Source organism: Ambystoma mexicanum, chromosome 1p (genome assembly GCF_040938575.1).
Source record: "Ambystoma mexicanum isolate Mex_15411 chromosome 1p, UKY_AmexF1_1, whole genome shotgun sequence".
Lineage (NCBI taxonomy): Eukaryota > Metazoa > Chordata > Amphibia > Caudata > Ambystomatidae > Ambystoma > Ambystoma mexicanum.
In genome coordinates, this window is record NC_090921.1 from 424,364,401 (window position 1) to 424,385,532 (window position 21,132).

The 21,132-nt window shown below is 46.4% G+C and overlaps 1 protein-coding gene across 5 annotated transcripts in view; it reads left to right on the forward strand.

Annotated features, from left to right (window-relative positions):
* The window catches only part of LOC138571977 (beta-1,4-galactosyltransferase 1-like), a 431,968-nt gene that overhangs the window by 403,767 nt on the left and 7,069 nt on the right, over positions 1–21,132 (forward strand). For all 5 annotated transcript variants that reach the window (XM_069649234.1, XM_069649238.1, XM_069649235.1 and 2 more), the window contains 2 exons: positions 10,457–10,579; positions 12,206–12,310. In XM_069649234.1, coding sequence (XP_069505335.1) covers positions 10,457–10,579; positions 12,206–12,310 — 228 coding nt within the window. The remainder of the gene's footprint in view (positions 1–10,456; positions 10,580–12,205; positions 12,311–21,132) is intronic.

A 21,132-nucleotide genomic window follows, 5' to 3' on the forward strand; every position in this document is an offset into this window, starting at 1 on the left:
CACAGGTACCATTTCACAGAGAGTGAACAGGTATGCGGGTTTACCAGAACGAGTTGCAGGAAGCTCAAGAGTGAATATAAAAGAAGAGGAAGGGTATGTGACCCACAATTGACTGAAAGAAAGTTGTATACTTGGCAAGAGAGTTAACCAAGGGGCAGCAAACCTGTGCAAGTCTGGGACCTTCAACCATATCAGAAACCACAGTCTAATGCCAGAAGGGTCTGGGACCCAGTGGAAGAGACATTTTATGAGAACTACTTTTGCGAGTCTGGGTCTCGTTCTCCCCTAGAAGATTGGAAACCAGGGGAACATAGACTTTGAGTTGTGTAAGTGAAAACGTATACTTGGTAGAGAAGTATGCTAAGTGCTGGGAATTGAAAGACTGGTAATACAAAAGATACAAGAGATAAATCTGTGTGTGCTAACCAGTTTCTTGGAAGGATAATAAACCTAGTGGAAAGGAGCATCCCCCTAGTTTTGTAACTTGCTATTGAGCATTGTTTTTGCATCACTTTATTACCAGCAAGTCTGGAGACTTGTATGTTTACTAATAACACCAAGAACACTGTTCTTGCTGACATTTTCATTTGTTTATTTAGAGGTAGGGATACCCATCTTAGTTTAGGGAAAAAGAAGTCTTTTTCCAACCCTTTTTCCGTTAATAAAAGTCTTTTACCCAAAATCATGCCACGCTTGTTTCCGACTCTGACTTCTGGACCTTTACATTTGGTGTCATGAGTGGGATCTGACCTGATTGACAGAAACTGGGGGACCCTTAATGCCATCAAACGTATTGAAAGAGCTAGTATCCCCACAGTGGCAACTAAAGATTCCATAGGATTTGATCTCGCTAGTAGTAGATAAATAATCCTAGAACCTGCGAAAGACAACTCATACTGACAGATTTAGTATTGACTCACCCTCCCGGAACTTACATCAGGTTAACTTCAAAGGCTTGGCCTAGAAATTTGGACTAGATAAGAGGGCCAGGGTATTAGATCCAGACTTCAGAGAGGATGTCAAAATAATTTTACAAAACAGTGCAAACAAACCTATCATGTCAAACCTGGGGATAAAATGGCACAAGGTATCCTGGTGAAGGCCATGTTCCCCAAAATAATAGAGAAACTCAAGACACCAGGAGTGGAACAAAAGGGTTTGGGGAGGCAGATCTAGAGCCTGTGTTTGACCCTGAGGTGAAGAAGTTCCCAGCTTATGAAATCGATTCTAAAAGTATTCCAGGCTGGCCTTCGCTCAGCGTAATGATCCAGTACTAGTAGAGGCCCGCCTCAAAGTTATGTTATGGAACCATTAGCAATCCTTGCCTTGAAGTTGGACATTTGTACGGTCCGAAACGCGTTGGCAGAATACTGAATAATTGGTGCTATTTTGGATATGTGACATTTAACCTAAACACTTTTTCCTTAATGACTGAAGGTGGCCGTTGTGAACATAGGTCAAGAGAACCTCTATAATTGTGCCTACAACATACTTTGGGTGACACGTTTTTTGAATACTAGTGTCTCACGCTGAGGTTCACGCCAGGTGAAGGCGATTCTTATTTTATACACAGAGAAAAGAAAAGTGTGTTTTGTGTTTCAATTTTTGTTTCAATATTTGGAATGTATTAAGAATTATGTGATGCAATTATAAAAAAACAAATACCTAGTGTTTGAATTTAAAGCATTTGGTGTTTTTTTTTTTAAAAAAGTTTGTTACTTGAAACTGTTTTCTTGTTACACTTGGTAAAACTGTTGGAGTGAAAACCTTAAAAGTATCAAATGTAAAGAGTACTAAATGTGAACATTGAATGGTTTTCAGTCAAGTAATTACTTTGTCTGGGAGGAGCCATTGACCTCACTGGACATATTGTATCTATCTTTTGAAGAGAGGCCAATAACAAACACATAAAAAACAAAAAACTGCCAGCACTGGAGTTCAATTTAGATTCTTGAATCTCTGAACCTGCTAAATGGATAGATTTGGGACTTAGATCCCTTAGGAGTGCATTGGTGGCTGACGTGTAGCGATACACGTTTTTTGTTTTGCTGTTTACCTCCTCAAAGTTATCTTAGAGGAAGAAGAAAGGAAAAAAAGAGGGATAATTATTTTTCCTCAGTTGTGGACTACTTTATGGTGATGTTGGACCAAGTAGAGTGTCCCGTTCCCAATTGCCATGCCCATCTTACAGCAGGCCATTTGGGGGCTGCTAGAACACAATCCTATATTTTGAATCGTTTTTACTGGCCAGGGGTTTACGCAGAAGTAAAGAACGTATTCTTACTTGCCCATTATGTCAAAAGACCAGCTCTGCTATTCCACCTCTAATTCCTTTGTAACCCCTTCCTATTATTGATGTTCCTTTTTCACGTATAGAGAGGGACAATGGTGGCCCTCTAGAACCTTCCAAGCTGGGGAGCAGGTATATTCTGGTAATCATAGATTACGCTAATGAAGGCACCCGTCCAAACGCTCACACCAAAAAAAAATACAACCTGCTAGGGAAAAAGGCCCAAGAAACTCTTGCAAGGATAACAAGTTTTATTTTTATGAAAGTAGGTGCGTCAGCATAGAACTCTGCTGCATTGGAAAAAAGGGTACAAGCAGAAGCTTAAAAGGAGACACAGCATCACAGGTCACGTCATTGTATACAGTGGAAACCCGCATGGATGGTTGGTGCGACCCTATACATGGTCGGCCTGCTCCATAGGGGATGCCAGGTCATTGGTCCCAGCCCAGCCCGTCCGTCTTCCACCATGTTGGGTCTACTGGGCATCTTGGTCTCCAGGGAACCAAGGCCAAAGAAGCAATTAGCAACATTTGCGAACAGTGATACTCTATCATTATACAGTGCACCTGCCATGCTCATAGACTGGCACAGGGGCAGTCTGGAGGTCACACTAACCCACACATACTTCACTCATCCTGATTGCGTCGCTCAGCTCCCAACACTTCCACCCTGGCTTTTGAACTATAATGTGCATCCCTCTCTCTACCTTGCATTACAAATCTTGTCAATATGAAATAAAGATGGGGTGACCATACTCTCAGAACTTTTATGGTTTATTGGTTCATGGCCGGTAGTCTGTGGTCAATTAGTATCTTGTAATTCAGAGGTCTTGGGACTAGGGCAGTTGCAGGGACTATAATTTGTATTTGAGTGGGGTTTGGAGGCCTTGTTAGGGAGAATTCTCATAAATGTGCTAATTCTCTTCACCTTAGAGACCCCCAGCAACTTTGCTGGATTTTGAGGACTTGATTTTTTTACCTGGAGAGAGTGTGAGCTTTTTTGCCACTCTCTCATGTATTTTGATGTATGTCTTACTCTTGTGTCCTTTGATTATGGAATTTTAGACAACTCCATAGGCAGCATCTTTTCATGTGTGCTACACAGCACCCCCAGTGCAGTGACACAGGGAGGCCTTTTATGCTGTCCCAGGGTTAAAATACCTTCTCTGGGATAAGCTACTGTTTCCCAGAGAAAGTAAAGTTAAATTGACTTTACTAGTATTTTTAAATTACTAGACCCAGCACACCCTATCTTACAATAGAGTGCTGGAGGGGTTACCTAGTATCCCCTATGTATGAAAACTCATGTAGAAGTCCAATGCTACCCTTTCCTCTCAAAATGGCTGGTGGCAATGGTTTTACACAAACTACCATGATTTTTCCCAACCGCGAACACAGGTAGCGTTAAATCACGGGATCCATGTTTTTCAAGATGGTGTCTGAGCATCCTTTGTTTAAATGGGTCCCGGTCTTCTTTTTTCGCCATTTATTTTTGGAAAGGTCCTTCTAGAGTTTGTCTCTGCGCGCCACTAGGTTTGGTCCCTTTGTTCTTATGCCTTTGGCAGGCTTCAGGACTGAAGACCGCCTCTGGCGCCCGAGTGTCTGGGGTGGGCAGGAAGTGGAGGAGATGCCCAAAACTCCCTGTTCTTAGTCTCCTAGGAGACCCAAATTCACTCAGGCGTGATTGGCTGGCTGACTGTCCGTCAAGGACAGCCAGCCACCCTGCTGGGTGAGTGGCAGCTAGGCTCGAATGAATGGGAGAAAACTGTTTAAAAGATGAGTCATTTGACTTGGAAGGCAGAGTCGACCACTGGAACGAAAGAACCGAAGACGAGGTGGAAGAGGACGGCTGCTGCAACTCCTGGACCATTGGTTTGCCCCATGAAGCCCTGCTACAGGTCCCAATCACCAAGTTCATCTCGACAGAGAAGCCCTACAAGAATGACTTTTACCTTTTGAAATGGTGGGACCAAGCAACTTGTAAGCCACCTGGATACCATTCTTGGAGCTGGTTGTATTTTCCTCAGAGTGCTTCAGGAAACCGAATAGCCAGGTAGAAGGACACCAGTTTGTGTGCTTGACTACAGTACCGGAATCGAAGATTTGCCAGTTTGCCAGCTTTGGGACCAGTCCCCGTGCAGTGCAGGAGTCCCCCGACATCGTCCTTCTTGTCCCCATAACTGAGGCTGAGGCGCAGTAAGATCTGCAGGAACTGCCAGGAACAGAGGTCCTCAGGTGCATCTTTTCGGCGTGTGGACACTGTTCTTGTTGTAACTCCACTTTTAGGAGCACAGAATTGAACCTGGGCCTCCCGACACCATGGCGCCAGCAACACTTCAGTAATTGTAACTCTAATATGCTTATTTACGCGATTTGGTGCCCGTGCAATCGTATGTATGTTGGCAAAACCGAACGTAAGATTAAAATCAGGATTGGGGAACATAAAAGTTGTATTCGGAATAGGACTCCGAATGCCCCCTTAGTCGATCATTGGATTGAATACATTCACAAAGTGGAAGATCTACAATGGAGCGTGATTTTGAGAATCAATCCTACTGGTGATGGCAATGGAGATAAAATTAAGCTACTCCAAAAGGAACAACATCTGATATTCCTGACCCGCAGCGCTGAGATTGGGCTTAATGAAAAAATAGAGTGGGATGTGTGAACATGTGATGCCACTCCAGCCTTGTTTTGACCAACTTTATGACGAGTTGAGTGAGGCAAATTTCTTACTCATGTATAGCAATAAATGTCAAGATGGTTGTACCTTTAGGCACCCGTCTATTCTTTAGTTACAATATTTTATTGTAAGAGGACAGCTACACATTTCGTGATTCTGTTCTCTGTGGACTAGTTTTGTCCTTGCACGGATATCGTCGTTCGTTGGGGACGTATTTTTTTATTTTTTTCTGCGCATTTTTTTCAGCGTTTGCCTTGGCCATTAGCCTACTGGTGGAGTTGTTGAGCCAGGGACTCCATCTACCAGCAGGCCTAGCGGCAATATTACATACCCACAAAGCAGTAACTGGCCAGGGTCCCACTCATCAGCAGGCTTAGTGGCAAAACTTTACACCTTTCGATTCTCTATTGTTACAATATTTTATTGTAAGAGGACAGTTATACATTTTGTGATTCTGTTCTTTGTAGACTAGCTTTGCCTTTGTTCGGAAACCGCCGTTCGCTATGACCATATCTCTCTCTTTTTTTGTGCTGGCCCATGGCCATCAGCCCATTGGTGGATCTGGCGAGCCAGGGACTCCATCTACCAGCAGGCCTAGTGACAACATTACACACCTGCTAAGCGTTAACTCGCCAGGGATCCCATTTACTAGTAGGCCTAGCAGCAAAACTTTACACCTGCAAAGTATTAACCCGCCCTCGACCTTGATAGGCGAGTGCGCACACACCCATGCTGCCGATTGGTCAGTATTTATTTAAAAAGCACCTTTTCCGGGAAGCTCTTTAGAGGACATCCTGCTTCCTTCAGGATTCGAGTGCCGATACGTACCGAGAGCCACAGCGCAATGAGGGGAGTATAATGATCTCGTCCCGAGGACGTTCGGCCACATGAGATTTCAAACTCTCAATAACAGGTAATTGCTGGACGGGGTTGCGGCTTGAGGAGAGCCGTCGTTCTTTTGATATTGTACAACAGCATTGTAATCTATTTACATATTCCTTATTGATCTTGTGCCTTACTGGGTTGATGAAGTACGAGGTTCTGATTTAGACCTTTTGCCTTTTTGTCTTTGCTCTATATAGGACCCGTCGCCTCGACCTTAATTATGATCTGCTTTTGGGATTGTGTACCGTCATTAAATGCCGGGCGGATGTTTAAGTGACTCGACCTAATCCAGCATAACTTTGGGTGCAACCCCCCCCCCCCTTTTTGACTGACCTATTTAACATTGCACAGGTATTATTTTAAACGACTTTAAACTACTTTGTGCACACTATACTGCTATGGGTAGGTTACTGACGTCTATGATGTTTTTGTATTTCTGTCTTTTTTAGACCTGATCAACAGTCCTTCTTAATTGTGTGGGAACAGTCCTGATAGGCCTGTCTACACCCAACAATGAGATATTCGTTGAAATGAGTTCAACTGAGATCTAACCCAATTTTAAGAAGGTAGGCACTCGCGTAGGAGTCTGGTTTGCTCCTGGTCTGAGGGGGTCTCTGTTGACATCGGGAGACTGTAGTATTCTCCCCTGACCATAGGAGTGGGTGCTGCAAGATTTATTATCAAGATTTTATTACCATGATGCTTTCCAATACCCCGCAAGCATGATGTTGTAGGAACCTTAGATACAGCATTGCCCCTTGTGGGCCGTTGGGTTTTGTTATCATACCTCAAGCTAGAAGGTATAAGTGTATGTGGGGGGTGAGTTAGATTAAGAGAGCGGTGAAGGTTTCGTATATAAAACCAATTCTAATTCGAATAAAGTGGATTAGTACCTGTTCCTCCTTTTCTTCGTTTTTCTTCCCCCCCCCCCCCCCCCCCCCCCCTCCCCCCCCCTTACTTGTCTCTATGGTGGTTCCTCTTTGTCTTGTTGTATTTTTTACAACTATGGGTAGAAGACTTTTATGTATTAGATTCAGCTATGACAATGGCATTAGGCTCACGATGTGTTTAGGGACTGGAGTTCTTTCAATGAAGTTAAGTATACTCCACAGAATCATAGTTGTTAAAGATTCTGGTGGGACTGAAGTCCATACGTTGAGACTTCGATTTACCCACACCCTATTTTTTGATTGTTTTCAGGTGGCAAGCATCCTCTTTTGGCCTGTTCAGTAAGTGAGGAGCTGGTGACAAGAATAATTTTACTACATCCATCAACCCAGCTCGGCCCTGCACCGTAGCAGCACAATCACAGTGCATATCGGCGACCAGCCTTGGACTATGTCAGAAGGCTTTGCCTAGCCTTTTCTTCATAAATACAACGGCCGTTGAGCCGTCTTGCTTCAACTTTTTACCTATATACATTATTGTTCTCTTGTGAATAGTGTTTGTCCTTGAATATGAGCCCCTGATGAATTTCCCTTGAATTTAGTAGATGAATGTGAATATGTATGAGGAATGAAACATGTCGGGTTGATTGTGTATGATGCAGTGTGAGTACTTTGGTGCAATTTAGCGTGGAGCACAGTGTGGGCGAATTAGCTGACCCTAGACTGTTCAGCTTATTTAATCTAATATTTTCTTATAACTATAGATTCCTTTTTGTATTCTGTAGGGTGGAACCCGAACAATATTGGTTCCTTTTTTATGCCACTGTAACTCATATAGTATCTGTTTAAGGTTGTGTGATGCATTGTTTACATGTTTTTATTGTATTGTGTTTATGAATGATGAATTGTAATTGAGAACAATTCTTTTCTTTTATCTATTGATAAATTATTGAATAAAAATTGTTTTATACTATGACATGATTTTTTTCTCTCTGTAAGTCTACAGAGTAGTACTAACCAGGCTATATGTTTCGATATTCCGTTGTGGAGAATAAAATTCCCTTGATGCGTGGTGCACGATACCTGATTTGGTTTTCGATAGATGCAACACCTGAACAACACACTGCTCACCAAACTTTTTGTATGTTTGTAAAGGGTTGTTTCCCTAGTTTGGAGGAATGTTTGGTGTAGCAGTATAAATATCCTCCTACCTCTCCTTTTTGTGTCAGTTGGCATCTTTTTCTTCAACATAAGGTACTGTGAAAACCCGACCGAGAGAACTTACCTCACTGCGAAAGTGCGTGAAACTTTGGCAATTGCAGGCCTAGTCGGCTTGTGACCCGACACACAAAGCTTTCGTCTATGAACTATTTCTGAGAACCGTGGGAAAGACTTTTAACTACCAGAACTGTTTTTACTTATTCAAGACTCTAGCCCATTGACTTTGGCCTACCTATTGCATTGGAACAACACCTCTGGTGAACTCAAACTATTTGTGCTGTTTAAGAATAATTCTACTATTCGTTTTATTAACTTATGCCTTTTTGCTCCTACTTCAAATGCTCTGAATGCCATTTTGCTCCTCCTTCAAAGTAGTTTAAGTGCCTCAGAACCGGATAGTGTGAAGTATTGTAGTATATTTTTGTGTGATATTGATTGCCTCCTTTTAGTGAATGTTTTCTAACTGACTGTGTAATAAATTAATAAGTGTTTTACCAGGAAACCTCGATTATAAGAGTCTATTTGAATACTTGTGATTGTAGACCTCTGTGTAACATCATTACAGCTCACATTCTCTCTTGAGATAAGCCTGTCAACTCAGCTCGCTACCAAAAACTGTGTGGTACAGACTTATACCAAAGGTTGCTTTTGCTTACACCTGTAGTCATAGTTGTGTGTTGTGGTTCCAGAGGGTACTGCATGCAAACTTTGCCTAACAGGCCTGCTCTTACCTATTTGTGATAACACGTAGACCAAGGTGCCCAGAACTGTCACGTGCCTTGCAGGGCACATTCTTTCTAAAACAAACATATTGGCAACAGCTTTAGAAGAAAGAAGAGTTCTGTGGAGGTTGGCAGTGTAGGCCTCTTCATCATTATTTCATGTTATTCAGATTTCCCCTTCAGGCTTGCGGCCTGTGTCTAACACACTAAATACTGCATAGCCATGCAGACCCCATGTATCAACTATAGCTACTTAATATATGCAAGAATGGCATCTGGTTATATGGGCGCACAATGTCTGACCAGCTGAATTGTGTACAATATCATAGTTGTGTGGGGACCTTTAGGACGACCCCCACCTCCCTGGTGTATTATATTTCTTCCAATGGGGTTCATTTTACCCTAAAGTGCCTAGGGGGTAGGATGGGTTCTTTCCCTTCCCAACACTACCAAATACCTCCCTTCTCAAGCTCTTCGCTCCTCTACTTCTAACTCCCTCAGGGTCAGCTGTTTTTCACAGAAACGAGCTGGGGGTAGATCTGTCTTCGGCTGGGGCCTCCCTCTGGAACAGCCTCCCTGCCACTCTAAAAACTTGAGAAGAAACATCTCTGGTTCCAGAAGCACCTCAAGACCTTCCTCCTTGCTTCTGTTTTCACCCCCCCCCCCCCTCTCCTGCTGATCTGTTCTCTCTCTGCTCTGTGCACCTGGCCTACCCTCTGTCTTCTGAGCCCAAGTACCTGCTCACTCTGTCACCCTCCTGCACTGCCTCCGGTCCACACCCTGCACTGGGGTCTGTATCTGTACCCATACAGCCCCCCCGCCCCTGTTTTCTTCATGCAATTATTAGACATACCCTGTCTGCTGTCTCAACCCAGCACTTGCCCTCGCTGGCTGCCCTACCATGATTTGTTGCCTTTATTATTTATTTATTATTATAGAACTCTGATAAAAACTGTAGTCTCACTTCTATGTCGCTGCCCTGTGTCTGGGAGCGGGTTGGGGGTGCTCGCGAAAAGCAATCATGGCCCCGTTCACGTGCAGGAAGGGTCTCGCCGGCCTGATTTCACGATTTCGGAATCGGTTCCCAACAAAAAGCGGGACTGTAGCCACCCACACGTCCAATCCCGGGATGTGGTTTATACAATTAAAAAACTCCAGGCACCCCGGGACGGAGGGCATTTTCCTGGGACTGTCCCAGGGAAATCGGGATGTCTGGTCACCCTACACTACCCCCTTCTTCCCGGGACATGGAATGATAGACCTATCCTGTACTTCAGCCAATCCCTTGGTGCCATCTCGGCTCCTTGCATTCCTACATCCTATCCCGCCTCAAGAGGCCGGGACACAACAGCCACATATTGTAACACCCCTCCATGCCTCATGTGTCCCGCCATGACATATACAGTGCGCCGTTGTTCCTTACCTAGGTTTGTGCTATGGAAAACCCCAGGTGCAAGTACCTCACCTTAACATGCACAATACTCATGTATTCGTTGCCTATTCTGCCAAATAACTTGCCTGCCACCAGAGGGCGAGCGTGAGCTCTGCAGATACCCCCTGTTCTATTATTAGATGATGTCTTGTTAGATTTTGGGGAGGTTAACAATGTGAACGGGATCGATTTCCGAACCTTTGAGGATTTGTAAACGTATTGCCTCTCCATATAAACATGTTCCTAGCAGATATGTGCAACTACTGTAGTGCAGTATGAATGTAGTGTCTGAAAATGAATAAGTGCAAAATTAATGACTCTGAACCTCTTTCCCTAGGTTGCTGTATGGCGCTCATTTTGGCGGGGTGAATGCCTTCTCCAAGGAACAGTTTCTCAAAGTGAATGGATTTTCCAACAAGTTCTGGGGCTGGGGAGGAGAAGATGACGAGCTGTACGCAAGGTGTGTGCCTTCTAGTGCTTTCGAGATGGAGAATAATGTGGGTGGGCTATTGGAGACAATGGGTCAGTAGAAGACCGTAACCACTCTTGCAAGGCCTGCTACTCCTCTCCCACAATTCAGCATCAGTGTCCCTTACCAACCCGGTGCCATCACTGAGCCTATCAGAGGGCCCGGGGGAAGCTGGGCGTTCTCCATTGGTAAGTCTTCCATACACCGGCCAGCCCCCTCCCAGACCTCTCCACCATCCTCAGGCTGCTCCCAAGCCCCCGCTGCCACCATGATCTGCCCCTTCTCCCTCGCTCCTCTGGTGAGCTGCCAGAAATGCGCCCGTGAAGGCCTCCTCACCATTTCCGTGGCAGGGAACAATTTTTTTTTTTACTTGAGAAACGGCCGTGGCAGCATGTGTGCACCGATTCTCAAGGGTAAAAAATAAGCAGGCTGCCTGCATTGTATCCTGTGGAGCTTTGGCTACAGTTGCCCCCATGCAGGATTTTACTGGTTGGTTACAGGACCTTGTTTATGGTGCTTGCTTTGCCCAGGGCCTTTCCTTGGCCCTCGCCCTCCTACACTGACAAGGCTCCCTCCAAGCAACTGTGTCCTTTCGTTTTTAACATGGTTTTCTGATTTCTTTTCCATATTAGCCTTACTGTCCCGCCCCATAGACTGTACCCAGCGTTAGTGAATAACACCACTTCCTTTGATTTAAGCCTGGTTCACAAAAGGCTTCATTGCTCAGATAACAATTTTCATCTTGTAAATGATTTCTGGACAAGGTATTTTCTAGATCTGTTAATTTCTAGTTATTTAAAGTCAGTGATCTGTAAAGTCTCCAGGTGTTTTGGGCTATGATTCCCATGATCCATCACTATTGGTTGGTCTTCCCAGGATTGATGGGAGTTGTAGTCTAAAACATCTTGCGAGCCAAAGCTTGTTGGCCGCTGTTTGACGTGTAGGGCAACATTTGTGTGTTCTGTTGGAGCAAGTTCCATGATGACAGCCCACTGCCCCTGGATGTGTAAGATATGATATGGCATTTATAACACGCCTATACACAAGTGTTTCAAAATAGCGAGGCCGATTGTCCAGTCTCCTATCCTCTCGGCTCCACTGCATGGGCCAACTGCATTTTAACATCGGATGTCATTTTCACAAATTAGGCGCAGACGTTTTACACCAAATTGCAGACCTTGATATTAAAGAAACAATAAATTTGGGGGCCATTTTCACTCCCAATTTTGCATGTTCACAATTATGGAATTTGGCGAGTCTACAAAGAACACAAATTTGAATTTGAATGCCTGATCTAAGGTTCTCTTATAGTGGTGACGTTTGAGGTCCAAACCTTTTCTGACTTTTTAGCCCCTTCAGATATTAGTGTTTTGGGAAGCCTTCGGCCACTGTCTTTTGGTGGCCATATCATCTGCTTTTAACCCTTTTTTAGAGTTCCTCCCGCAGACGAGCTCCTGGGAAGAGGCTGAGGCATGAATCCGGTGAATAATGGCCCCCAGCACAGAATCTCTAATTATGGCCTTCAAAAATGCAATGGACAACACTGTAGACATGATGTTTGGGTCGGGACAACTCACTCAGTTGTCCTCTTCTTCTCCCTCTCGTCCAAAATAACAGGGTCATTGCTACCGGAATGAAGGTGGAACGACCCGACGCTGTCATTGCCAGGTCCAAAATGATCCTGCATCGCAGAGACCCCGGAAATGAAACCAACAGAAAGAAGTAAGTTACCAAAATGATGGTCTTAAACCCACAACATCTGTATCTTGGACTGCATGTGGTTGGGGAGTATGACCAAAATAGTTTACTTTTGAGCTTGTCTTGCTGGAGTTCACACAGCCTTTCTGAGACACTTCTTTCCTGGTATTATATTGTCTTAAATTTGCTACAACTAGCTCAATACAGTAATTAATTATCCCCAGTGCTTAGAGAAAGCTTTATTGTTCTGGTCGCTGGAGTGGGGTTCAATTGGTGGCATACAATATAGCCAATAGGAGAATTCCCTCAGTGCTGTCTCTATGGTTTGTCTAAAATTAACAAGTGATGGATGAAAGGCATGAATTCATCCTAACCACTGGCATTGCTCTAGGGAGCGTTCCATGCCGGTATGTTTTGGTGTGCGTCTGGCATTAAGGTTGGGGCTACTCATATGCACAGTGTTCCTGCTCTATCGCCAATGAGAGCAATCCAGCCCAAACTGCTAGGTGCAGCGCCAATGCATGGGATGACATGCACTCATGCCTGGGTGCACCCTCTATCGTGGACGCTTTGACCCGCGGCTTTGAAGTGCAATGAGTTTGTGGGGAGAGGGTCCTCTCCTTGTGTAATGCAACACTTTTTTAGAATCGTGGAGTCCTACGCCATTTCTGCCAGACCAAATTTTTTTCTCCATGAAATTCATGTTTTTTGGCCCGTTTAAGGTATCGGCTTCCCATTTGTTCAACAGTGTTTACAAATAAAGGTGGGGGCATGTTCTAGGCTGGTTCCCATAACCTCATGTCCTCATTCAGTCAAGTCATGCAGTCCAGGTGCAGTGCTGAGATGGGATTTCTGCTCCGTTCTCTTGTTTTTCTGCCCCCCACATCTTTCCCTTTTTATTTAAATGCTTTGCATTACTACGCTCTGCCAAAGCAGGATATACCTTACAGATGTGTAGATGTCCGCTAACACCTTTAATATACTTTGGGGTCATACAATTACCCCACAGAGCAGGTTACATTCTGCCAAGAGCTTATTTTCCTCAATCTCGCTATTATTGCTAACGTCTTTGTGTAATAGAGGGACTTGTAGTCATGCCACTTGAAGGTAACTATTCACTTACTTAAATTCAGTTACATGCGAAGACCAGATTTTGAGTGTAAATCGTATAGTGATTTTTTTTTAAGGAAAAGTGTGCCATGAACCTATGTGCATTTATATCTAACAAACATTTTCTAAATGCAAATATTATTTTTCACTACTTTAGCGATTTAGCCATGCATCAGGATCAATATGTTTCAGTCCATTCCCTTTGTGTAGGTTTCATCAGGATGATTGAACCAAGACCGTGACACCTTCACACTTAAACTCAACACTGTTTGGTTGCCTCCTTGAGATCTAGGTGCTAAATTTCTAATGAACATATTTGCATGGTGCATTTATTCCATGAACTAAACATGGGTGCAGGTTAAAAGATCGAATAAAGGCACACTTTCAAATATTTCTATAGGAAATGAACTTGAATATTGTATACCCCCCTTATTCCAGAGTCACTGATATCTGACTCCTATCCATCAGGCTAAGGGCCAAAGCCTGACATTTGATTGCTCTGTCTCTTTGCTTGCCTCGCCTTCTTCATCCAGGGCCTAAAACTGGGGTGAAACCAGCATTTGCCGCTGCCTTACAATAGCTACCAAAATATTCCCATTTACAGATCTCATGAAATAAACCCTAGCAAGTTTACAGATCTGTGATCCATACAATACATGCACATTATATACTTCTGTTCTATTTATTGGAAATATGTGGGGTATTAAGAAATTGCTGCTGTTCGTGGCATGCAGTGATGTATTGCTCTAATACCACAGCCTCAAAGCACTCCAAATAAGGAATCCTTGCCTGCATATCCCAGGGATTGGCGATGCACTGACCACCCTACACTGTCACATATCCCAGGTTGATTATGCATCTCGTCACTCTCTCTTGGCCCCACACTTGCAAAATTCTTCTTCCCCTCTTGCCTTTTCTAAGGAGTGTTTAATGTGCGATGTTCCCATCTCCCAAACTCTGACCAAGCTAGCTCTGTATAATTCATTAGTTCTTGATTCTGCGCTTAATATCAGAGACCAGTCTCTAAGCACAGGGCCGGGATTCGAACCTGCGCTGCTCTTCATTGTCTTAATTCCAAGACAAATGCGTGTTGCCTGAGCTATCCTCCCAGCACTCAGGATAGCAGTAAAAAAGGTCACCCAGACCACTTCAAAATCTTGACTTCTAAAAAGGATTAATTTGCCTCCTTTTCACCCTTTTCCTGGGTAGGTTAGCTCAGGTATCTTGCCTACGAATCTTTGGTTAGGACATAAGCCCCTCGTATTCAGGGCCCGGTATAGCTCAGCCACCCAACAGATGATTGACAGCTGGTGGAATTGGGTGCATAACATAGTTATGAGGCTGGTGCATACTGTGTCAGGGAGGGATTGTGTGCTCATGTGATGTTTGATAGGCTCCTTATCACACCTTCATACTGTGCGACCCTGGCCTCCACTTACAGGTGCCAGTCTCTAAAACCTTGAACCTTTTTTGCCCTACTCCTGAGCAGTCAGTTTCTATCCCTTAAGTGTAATGGGTGGAGTTGTGTGCCCTTTGTCATCCATTCATTTCTAAGGCTTCTACTGCAATCACAGACATCCTCGGGCTTTTCTAATCAGGTCTAATCCAGCCTCTCTGGTGAAGCCACCCTGCAGCCTAGTCTGAGGCATTAGGCTGTGGAACCCATGACTGTCCTCTTTTGAGCTAGTACTGTCCTAGCCTATCGCCTATGGGATGATGGCCTCCTATGAATCCTAATGTCATTACACTCCTAGAAGGCTGGTCTGCCCAGCAAAACAAAGGGATGTGATCCTGACAGCACCAGCTCCACCTCCACCAACTCACTTTAGTTCTAGACTCTTTCGGTAAATGTATCCATTAGCGAGGGCGACGGGCAACAGGGACTGTTTGTCCGCAAACACTGTGTGGACAGGGACCTCCCCGATTGGGATTTCTGTCCTGATCCTTTTCTGTGGTCTAAGCTCTGACTCCCTTTTGAATCTGAAACAAACCAAATTGCTCTTCCAACCTCAACCCCTTTCTCTTGGAGCTCCTTCTCTCTCCCCTTTGCCATGGAGCACTTCAGGCAGCTGCATAGGGGCATTTTGTTTGCCACCGTAATTTTTTATTAACCAGTTTTAAACACAGTTCTAACCAGTATTATTTCAGAAGAAATGCATTAAGTGTAACACAGGCACAACCTCTCTCTGCCTGGCTAGCTGCCGTCACTATCGCCAATACCTCCTGAACCCTTTTCTGGGAGAGTCCTCCTTCATCGCACTCCTTTGCAACCACTGAAGCCCTTTTGTGAATGTCTCGCTAAATAAAATAAACGGAGGCAACTGCGCCGTTAAGTAAGAAAAGCAATGGCGATAACAAAAAGGGCGTCATCATGATGCAATAATGATCTATGCCACTGCTTAGGGGCAATTGTTGGGCAAATTGGATAATTTTGTTTGCAGCGCTTTGAGCGCGTTGCGTGCCCGCTCCCCTCTCCCCCTTCAGGCACTTCCTGGTCCTCGTCCCTCTGCCCGCCTCCCTGCCCGCCCACACCCCCCTCCCCTTCCTCTCCTTTCTGCCTTATAACTGTTCCCCCTGGGCAGCCCCCTGCCCGGCAGTCCCCCCTCGGCTAAGGGCCCCTTAGGCAAAAGGCGGCTCCTATGGGTGCAGCTCCCATTGTGTCTGCAGGTGTTTGCTGGGGATGCCAGGCGCCTTTCCGCTGCTCCTTCCTGTGAGCTCCTCCTGCTCCCCCCACCCGTACCGTTCACCTCCTCGCCGGGTGTCTACACCTCATTGTCGATAATCATTGTAAACTAGGGTTTTCTCCCCTCGCAGGTTTTTCACACTTAGGTGGCCTCTCCACTGTGTTCACTTGTGTTTCTGAACTGTGGTAAACTAGGGCCTGTCTCTCTCCTCCTGTTCGCTGCCCTTGTCCTGTCTTCCCACCCCACTCCCTTCTATTGCATGGTGCTCTCTATCTCACCTATCTTTTCTTATTGCTTCTCCATTGACTATCCTGCTCTCCTCACTAAATCTGGTAGGAAAAAGTTTAAAAAGGACATCCTGGTCTCCAACCCAGACCTCCCTATCGCCGACACCTACACCTACACTAGTGCCTCCTCCAAGGAAACTCTCACTGACACCTCTTTTTCGTGCCTTCACCTGACCTATGGACTCTTCATATGGTCACTGTGCTCTCTCCTTTCTCCTCTTCTCCCATTAATGGTGGCACCCGTTGGGATGTCCTCTTGGCCTCCTTCCACTCCTCTAAGGCCATCATTAATGTCTATGCTAATGGAACCGTCTTAGTCCAAGGCCCTCAGGCCAACCTTCACCTCTTTGATAGACGTTTCCAGCACCTCATCAACTTCCTTTCCTCTCCTGCTGTCCCCCCTCCTCTATCCTCGGCTACCTTGCCTTCACCCTCCCTGCAACCTCCCTCTCTCCCTCTTCACCTCCGCAGGGCGTACCTCTGATCTGTACCCCTCCCCGGAAGTCCTTCAAAGATGGCAACCTTCTCCACATTGCCACAGTTAATTCTCGGTCTGCTGTCAAACATTCCTCTGATATCTGCCGCCTTCTTGAGGAACTGGACCTTGACGTGCTCGGTCTCACTGAGACATGGTTCACGGCCAGCTCTGTCACCAGCTTTGACACACTCTTACCTGACGGTTACAAGATCCTCTCCGTGGCCAGGCCCAACCGTGTTTGGGGGGGTGTGGCCCTTATCTTCCCTGAGTGGATTCCTGCCACTGTTACTCCCACGCAGATCTACTCCTCTTTTGAATGTCTTGTCTGCCGACTCTCTCTCTCTCTCCTAGCCATTCCCTTACTGTGGCTACTATCTATCGGCCACCTGGTCAAATCTCCTCCTTCCTCTCTGAGTGGGCAGACCTCTCCTCCTCACTCCTGTCCTCAACCACTCAACTCCTCCTTCTTGGAGACTTCAACATCCACCTGGTTGCCTCCTGCCCCCCCTCTGGACTCTTTCGCAACCTCTGCGACTCTCTCTCACTTTCTATCCTCCCGTCTGGGCCGACTCATTCTGCAGGGCACACTCTTGATGCTCTGATTTCCTCTGACCTTCCACTCTCTGTCCCTCTCTCCACTCCTCTCTCTTGGAGTGATCACTTTCTCCTATCCTCCCACCTCACCCTCCCTACCCCACAGGCAAAGCCACAATCTTTACTGCCACCTACCTTCTCGGTCATCTGACCCATGAAGCGTCAGTTGAGGCTTTCACTACCACCTTCTCGCCCCCCTCTCTCCCTTTGGCTGACTCCCACCCTGACACAGCCCTCTCCACTCTGCTATATCTGATACTCTTGATATCCTTGCCCCTGTCATGAGAATTCCGCCTGAAGCCCAAAGCCAAATGCAACTCCTGGTATGACCCGGATCTCGTCACCCTTAAACGCAAGTGCAGGGTGGCAGAGAGGAAATGGAGGGCTTCCTGTTCATCCTCTGACAAACTGGCCTGTCGCCTGCTCCAAAGGCAATACCGGCTCTCCGTTCTCTCCAAGAAGAGAGCCTTCATCCAAGCTCGCATCTCTGCGGCATCTAACAATTCGGCCGAACTCTTTAAAATCTGCAAGGAGCTGGCCAACCCTGCTGCAGTCTCTACCTCTCCTGTCCCCTCCCAGGCCCTCTGCACAGCACTGGCCTCTCACTACATTTAAAAAACTCAGGACATCCTGTCCTCACTCTCCTCCTCCCACCTCCGCCCCTCTATTCCCTGCTCTCCCTCTGGCCCTTCTGCAGCCACCTCTCCTCGCCCCTTCTCTGTCTTTCCCCTTTTTTCTGCTGACGAGGTTTCGAGACAAGTCTGATCTATGAAAGTCTCGTCAAAACAGGTCCACCCCTGTTCCTCCAAAACTATCAAGGAACACATTGACGCCTTGGCTCTGCCCTTGATGACTTCTGCAATCACTCTTTTGCCTCTGGAGTCTTCCCATCCCCTCTCAAGCACTCCCTTGTGCACCCCCTTCTTAAGAAACCCTCTTCCGACCCTTCCTGCCCAGCTAACTATCGCCCAATCTCTATCACTCCCTTCCTGGGCAAGCTCCTGGAGAAACTGGCCATCTCCCAGCTAAATCTCCATGCTGATTCTGTTGGCAGTCTTCATGACCATCAGTCTGGCTTCAGAGCTGCCAGAAGCACAGAAACTGCTCTCCTGAACATCCGTGAGGACCTGCTCTCGAACCTTGACTCTAAAATTCCATGTGTTCTCATTCTGCTTGATCTCTCTTCTGCCTTTGATACTGTCAACCATACCATCCTGCTCAACCGTCTCTGTGATAACCTGGGTATCACTGGTCAGGCTCTGGCGTGGCTGACCTCTTTCCTCTACAATCGCCCCTCCCAGGTCCAACTGGGGTCTTTCCTCTCTGACATATTTTTCTCTACCTGTGGTGTCCCCAGGGATCAAACCTCTCCCCCTGGCTATTCAACCAGTATCTGGCACTTCTCGCTCACCGCATCGCCGCTCACTGCCCCAACTTTCAGTGCTATGCGGATTATACCCAGCTCATTTTCAGGCTACCCTCGGCCTCTTCCCTCATCTCTGACTGTCTTTCTGATATCCAGGACTGGTGTGCCACCAATGACCTCTGCCTTAATGCCAGTAAGACTGAGATTCTACTCATTGGCACACCCACTCCCACCTTCCCTGCAGCTCTCTGGCAGCCTCCCTTGGCCCTCTTCCTGTTCCTACCTGCAAGGCAAATAACCTCGGGGTCATCTTCGACTCCACACTCTCCTTCTCTCCTCACATATCCGACGTCTCTAAGAAGTCACACTACCAGGTACACCTCCTCAGAGGTATCCTTCCTTTCCTCTCCTTCCCCCAGAAGCTCACTGTCTCTAGAGCCCTGGTTCTCTCGAAGCTGGACTACTGTAACAGCCTCTATCTTAATCTGCCTGCCTCTACTCTCCGCCCTTTGCAACTCATCCAGAACAGGACTGCAAGACTTGTCCTTGGCCTCAAGCCGAGGGACCATATCTCTCCAGCACTGAAATCACTACACTGGCTCCCAGTGATTGCGAGGATCAAGTTCAAAACCCTCTGCATTTTCCACAAGGCCTTCTGGGGCCTTGGGCCAAAATACCTTCAACTCTCTCTTCCTAAATATCTTCCTTCTCGAGCTCTTCTCTCATCCGCCTCGGACTCCCTCAGGGTCAGCCGTTTCTCCAAGCAACGAGTTGGTGGGAGATCTCTCTCCGCTGCAGTAGCCTCCCTCTGGAACAGCCTTCCTGCCTCTCTGAAACTTGAGGAGAACCATCTCCGGTTCCGGAAGCACCTCAAAACCTTCCTCTTCGCCACCGCTTTCTCTCCCCCTCTCCCCTGCTAAAGTTACTGAAACTGCACTGAATCTGCAACTGGGCCACTCACCGTTCTCGGTCCTTGGCCCAGCCACTCTCCCCTGCACTGCCTCCCTGGCACCCCCTGCACTACGGGACTGTGTCTGTATCCCTACAGCCCCCCTTCCCAGCACTTGTCTGCACTTACTCGCACTTGCCACGAGCTGGCCCTTGTTATTTTCCTGTATGCTATTAACCCTGTACTGCACTTCCCCTCTTCCTTCCCCTTGCACTTCTCCCTTTCCCCTCTACCCTTGCACTTGCGCGATCTGAATGACACCTGGCCTAGTAGGATCGTTGTCTGTCTCCCCTTGTTTCCCCCCCCCTGCCTCGTCGCGCCTAGAAACACTTGTGTATAGGCGCGTTACTTCTTGAATGAATGTTTTCAACCATCACTTTTTAGTGTATCCATACGAATAGTGCTTCAAAAAGTATATATTAATTGACAAGCGAGGGCAAGATCAGGCAGCCTAGTTTGCGCCGAGTCTGGGACACATTTGGGTAAAGATTTGCCTGTGATAAATCTCAATCACTCAGAGAGGTCACACCTTTAGAGAGATGCCAACAAATGGATGATCGGGTAAATTCCACAACCACAATACGAGGCCTGCAGAAGAACAACACCTGTATTGAACCTTTCAAATGGTGGGGTTTTGAGTTGGCATTCCCATGCAATTCCTATCGATGCATCCAGTCTTAGTTAAGAATGGTGCTGATTTGGATTCTGATCCCTGCGCCTGCTTCCAAACCCATGGTCCTGGGAAGGAACATCTCTGAATTGAGAGCAGAAGTTCTGTTTGTTTTTCCATTTCCCCATCTTATTGGCTCTATCCAGTATTTGAGGTGAACCACTTTTATACCTGCTCCCCAAGGGGCTTATGCTGCACTGCTTGTGAGACTCCCTGGGCTAACCACGTCACCCCCTCCCGTCTTGGAGGGGGGGAGTCGTTCCGTGTTACTTTACTGAGAGACAGGAGGCTATGAGCCTGTGTACTAATTCCAGGGGTCTATACTGTTGTGACAGTTTCTCTGCCACCAGATTAAACGTGTTTTTATGTGGATCCTCCTGATGGGTTCCCCTCGCCTCCTTGCCTTGCAGTAGATGCTAGCGCCGAGTGTGAGGGGTGGGTGCTGCAGTAAATCAGGTTGCTCGGATCACATGTTGAATCTCACTATGCCAAGCCCGCATTCTGCACAAGCTGACAGCTGCTTGTACCCACCATGCTATCTTCCCACTGGGTCCCCATTGGCCGGTTCCCTCTCCACCTCCCATCAGCTTCCTCTTCCTTGCCTACTTGCTCAGGTCTATAACTTGACTCCCGGGTCATTGCTAGGCCGATCTAGCCCACCGTTGAGGGCGTTATTGCTATATTAGTTGTAATAGTACCCAATGTATA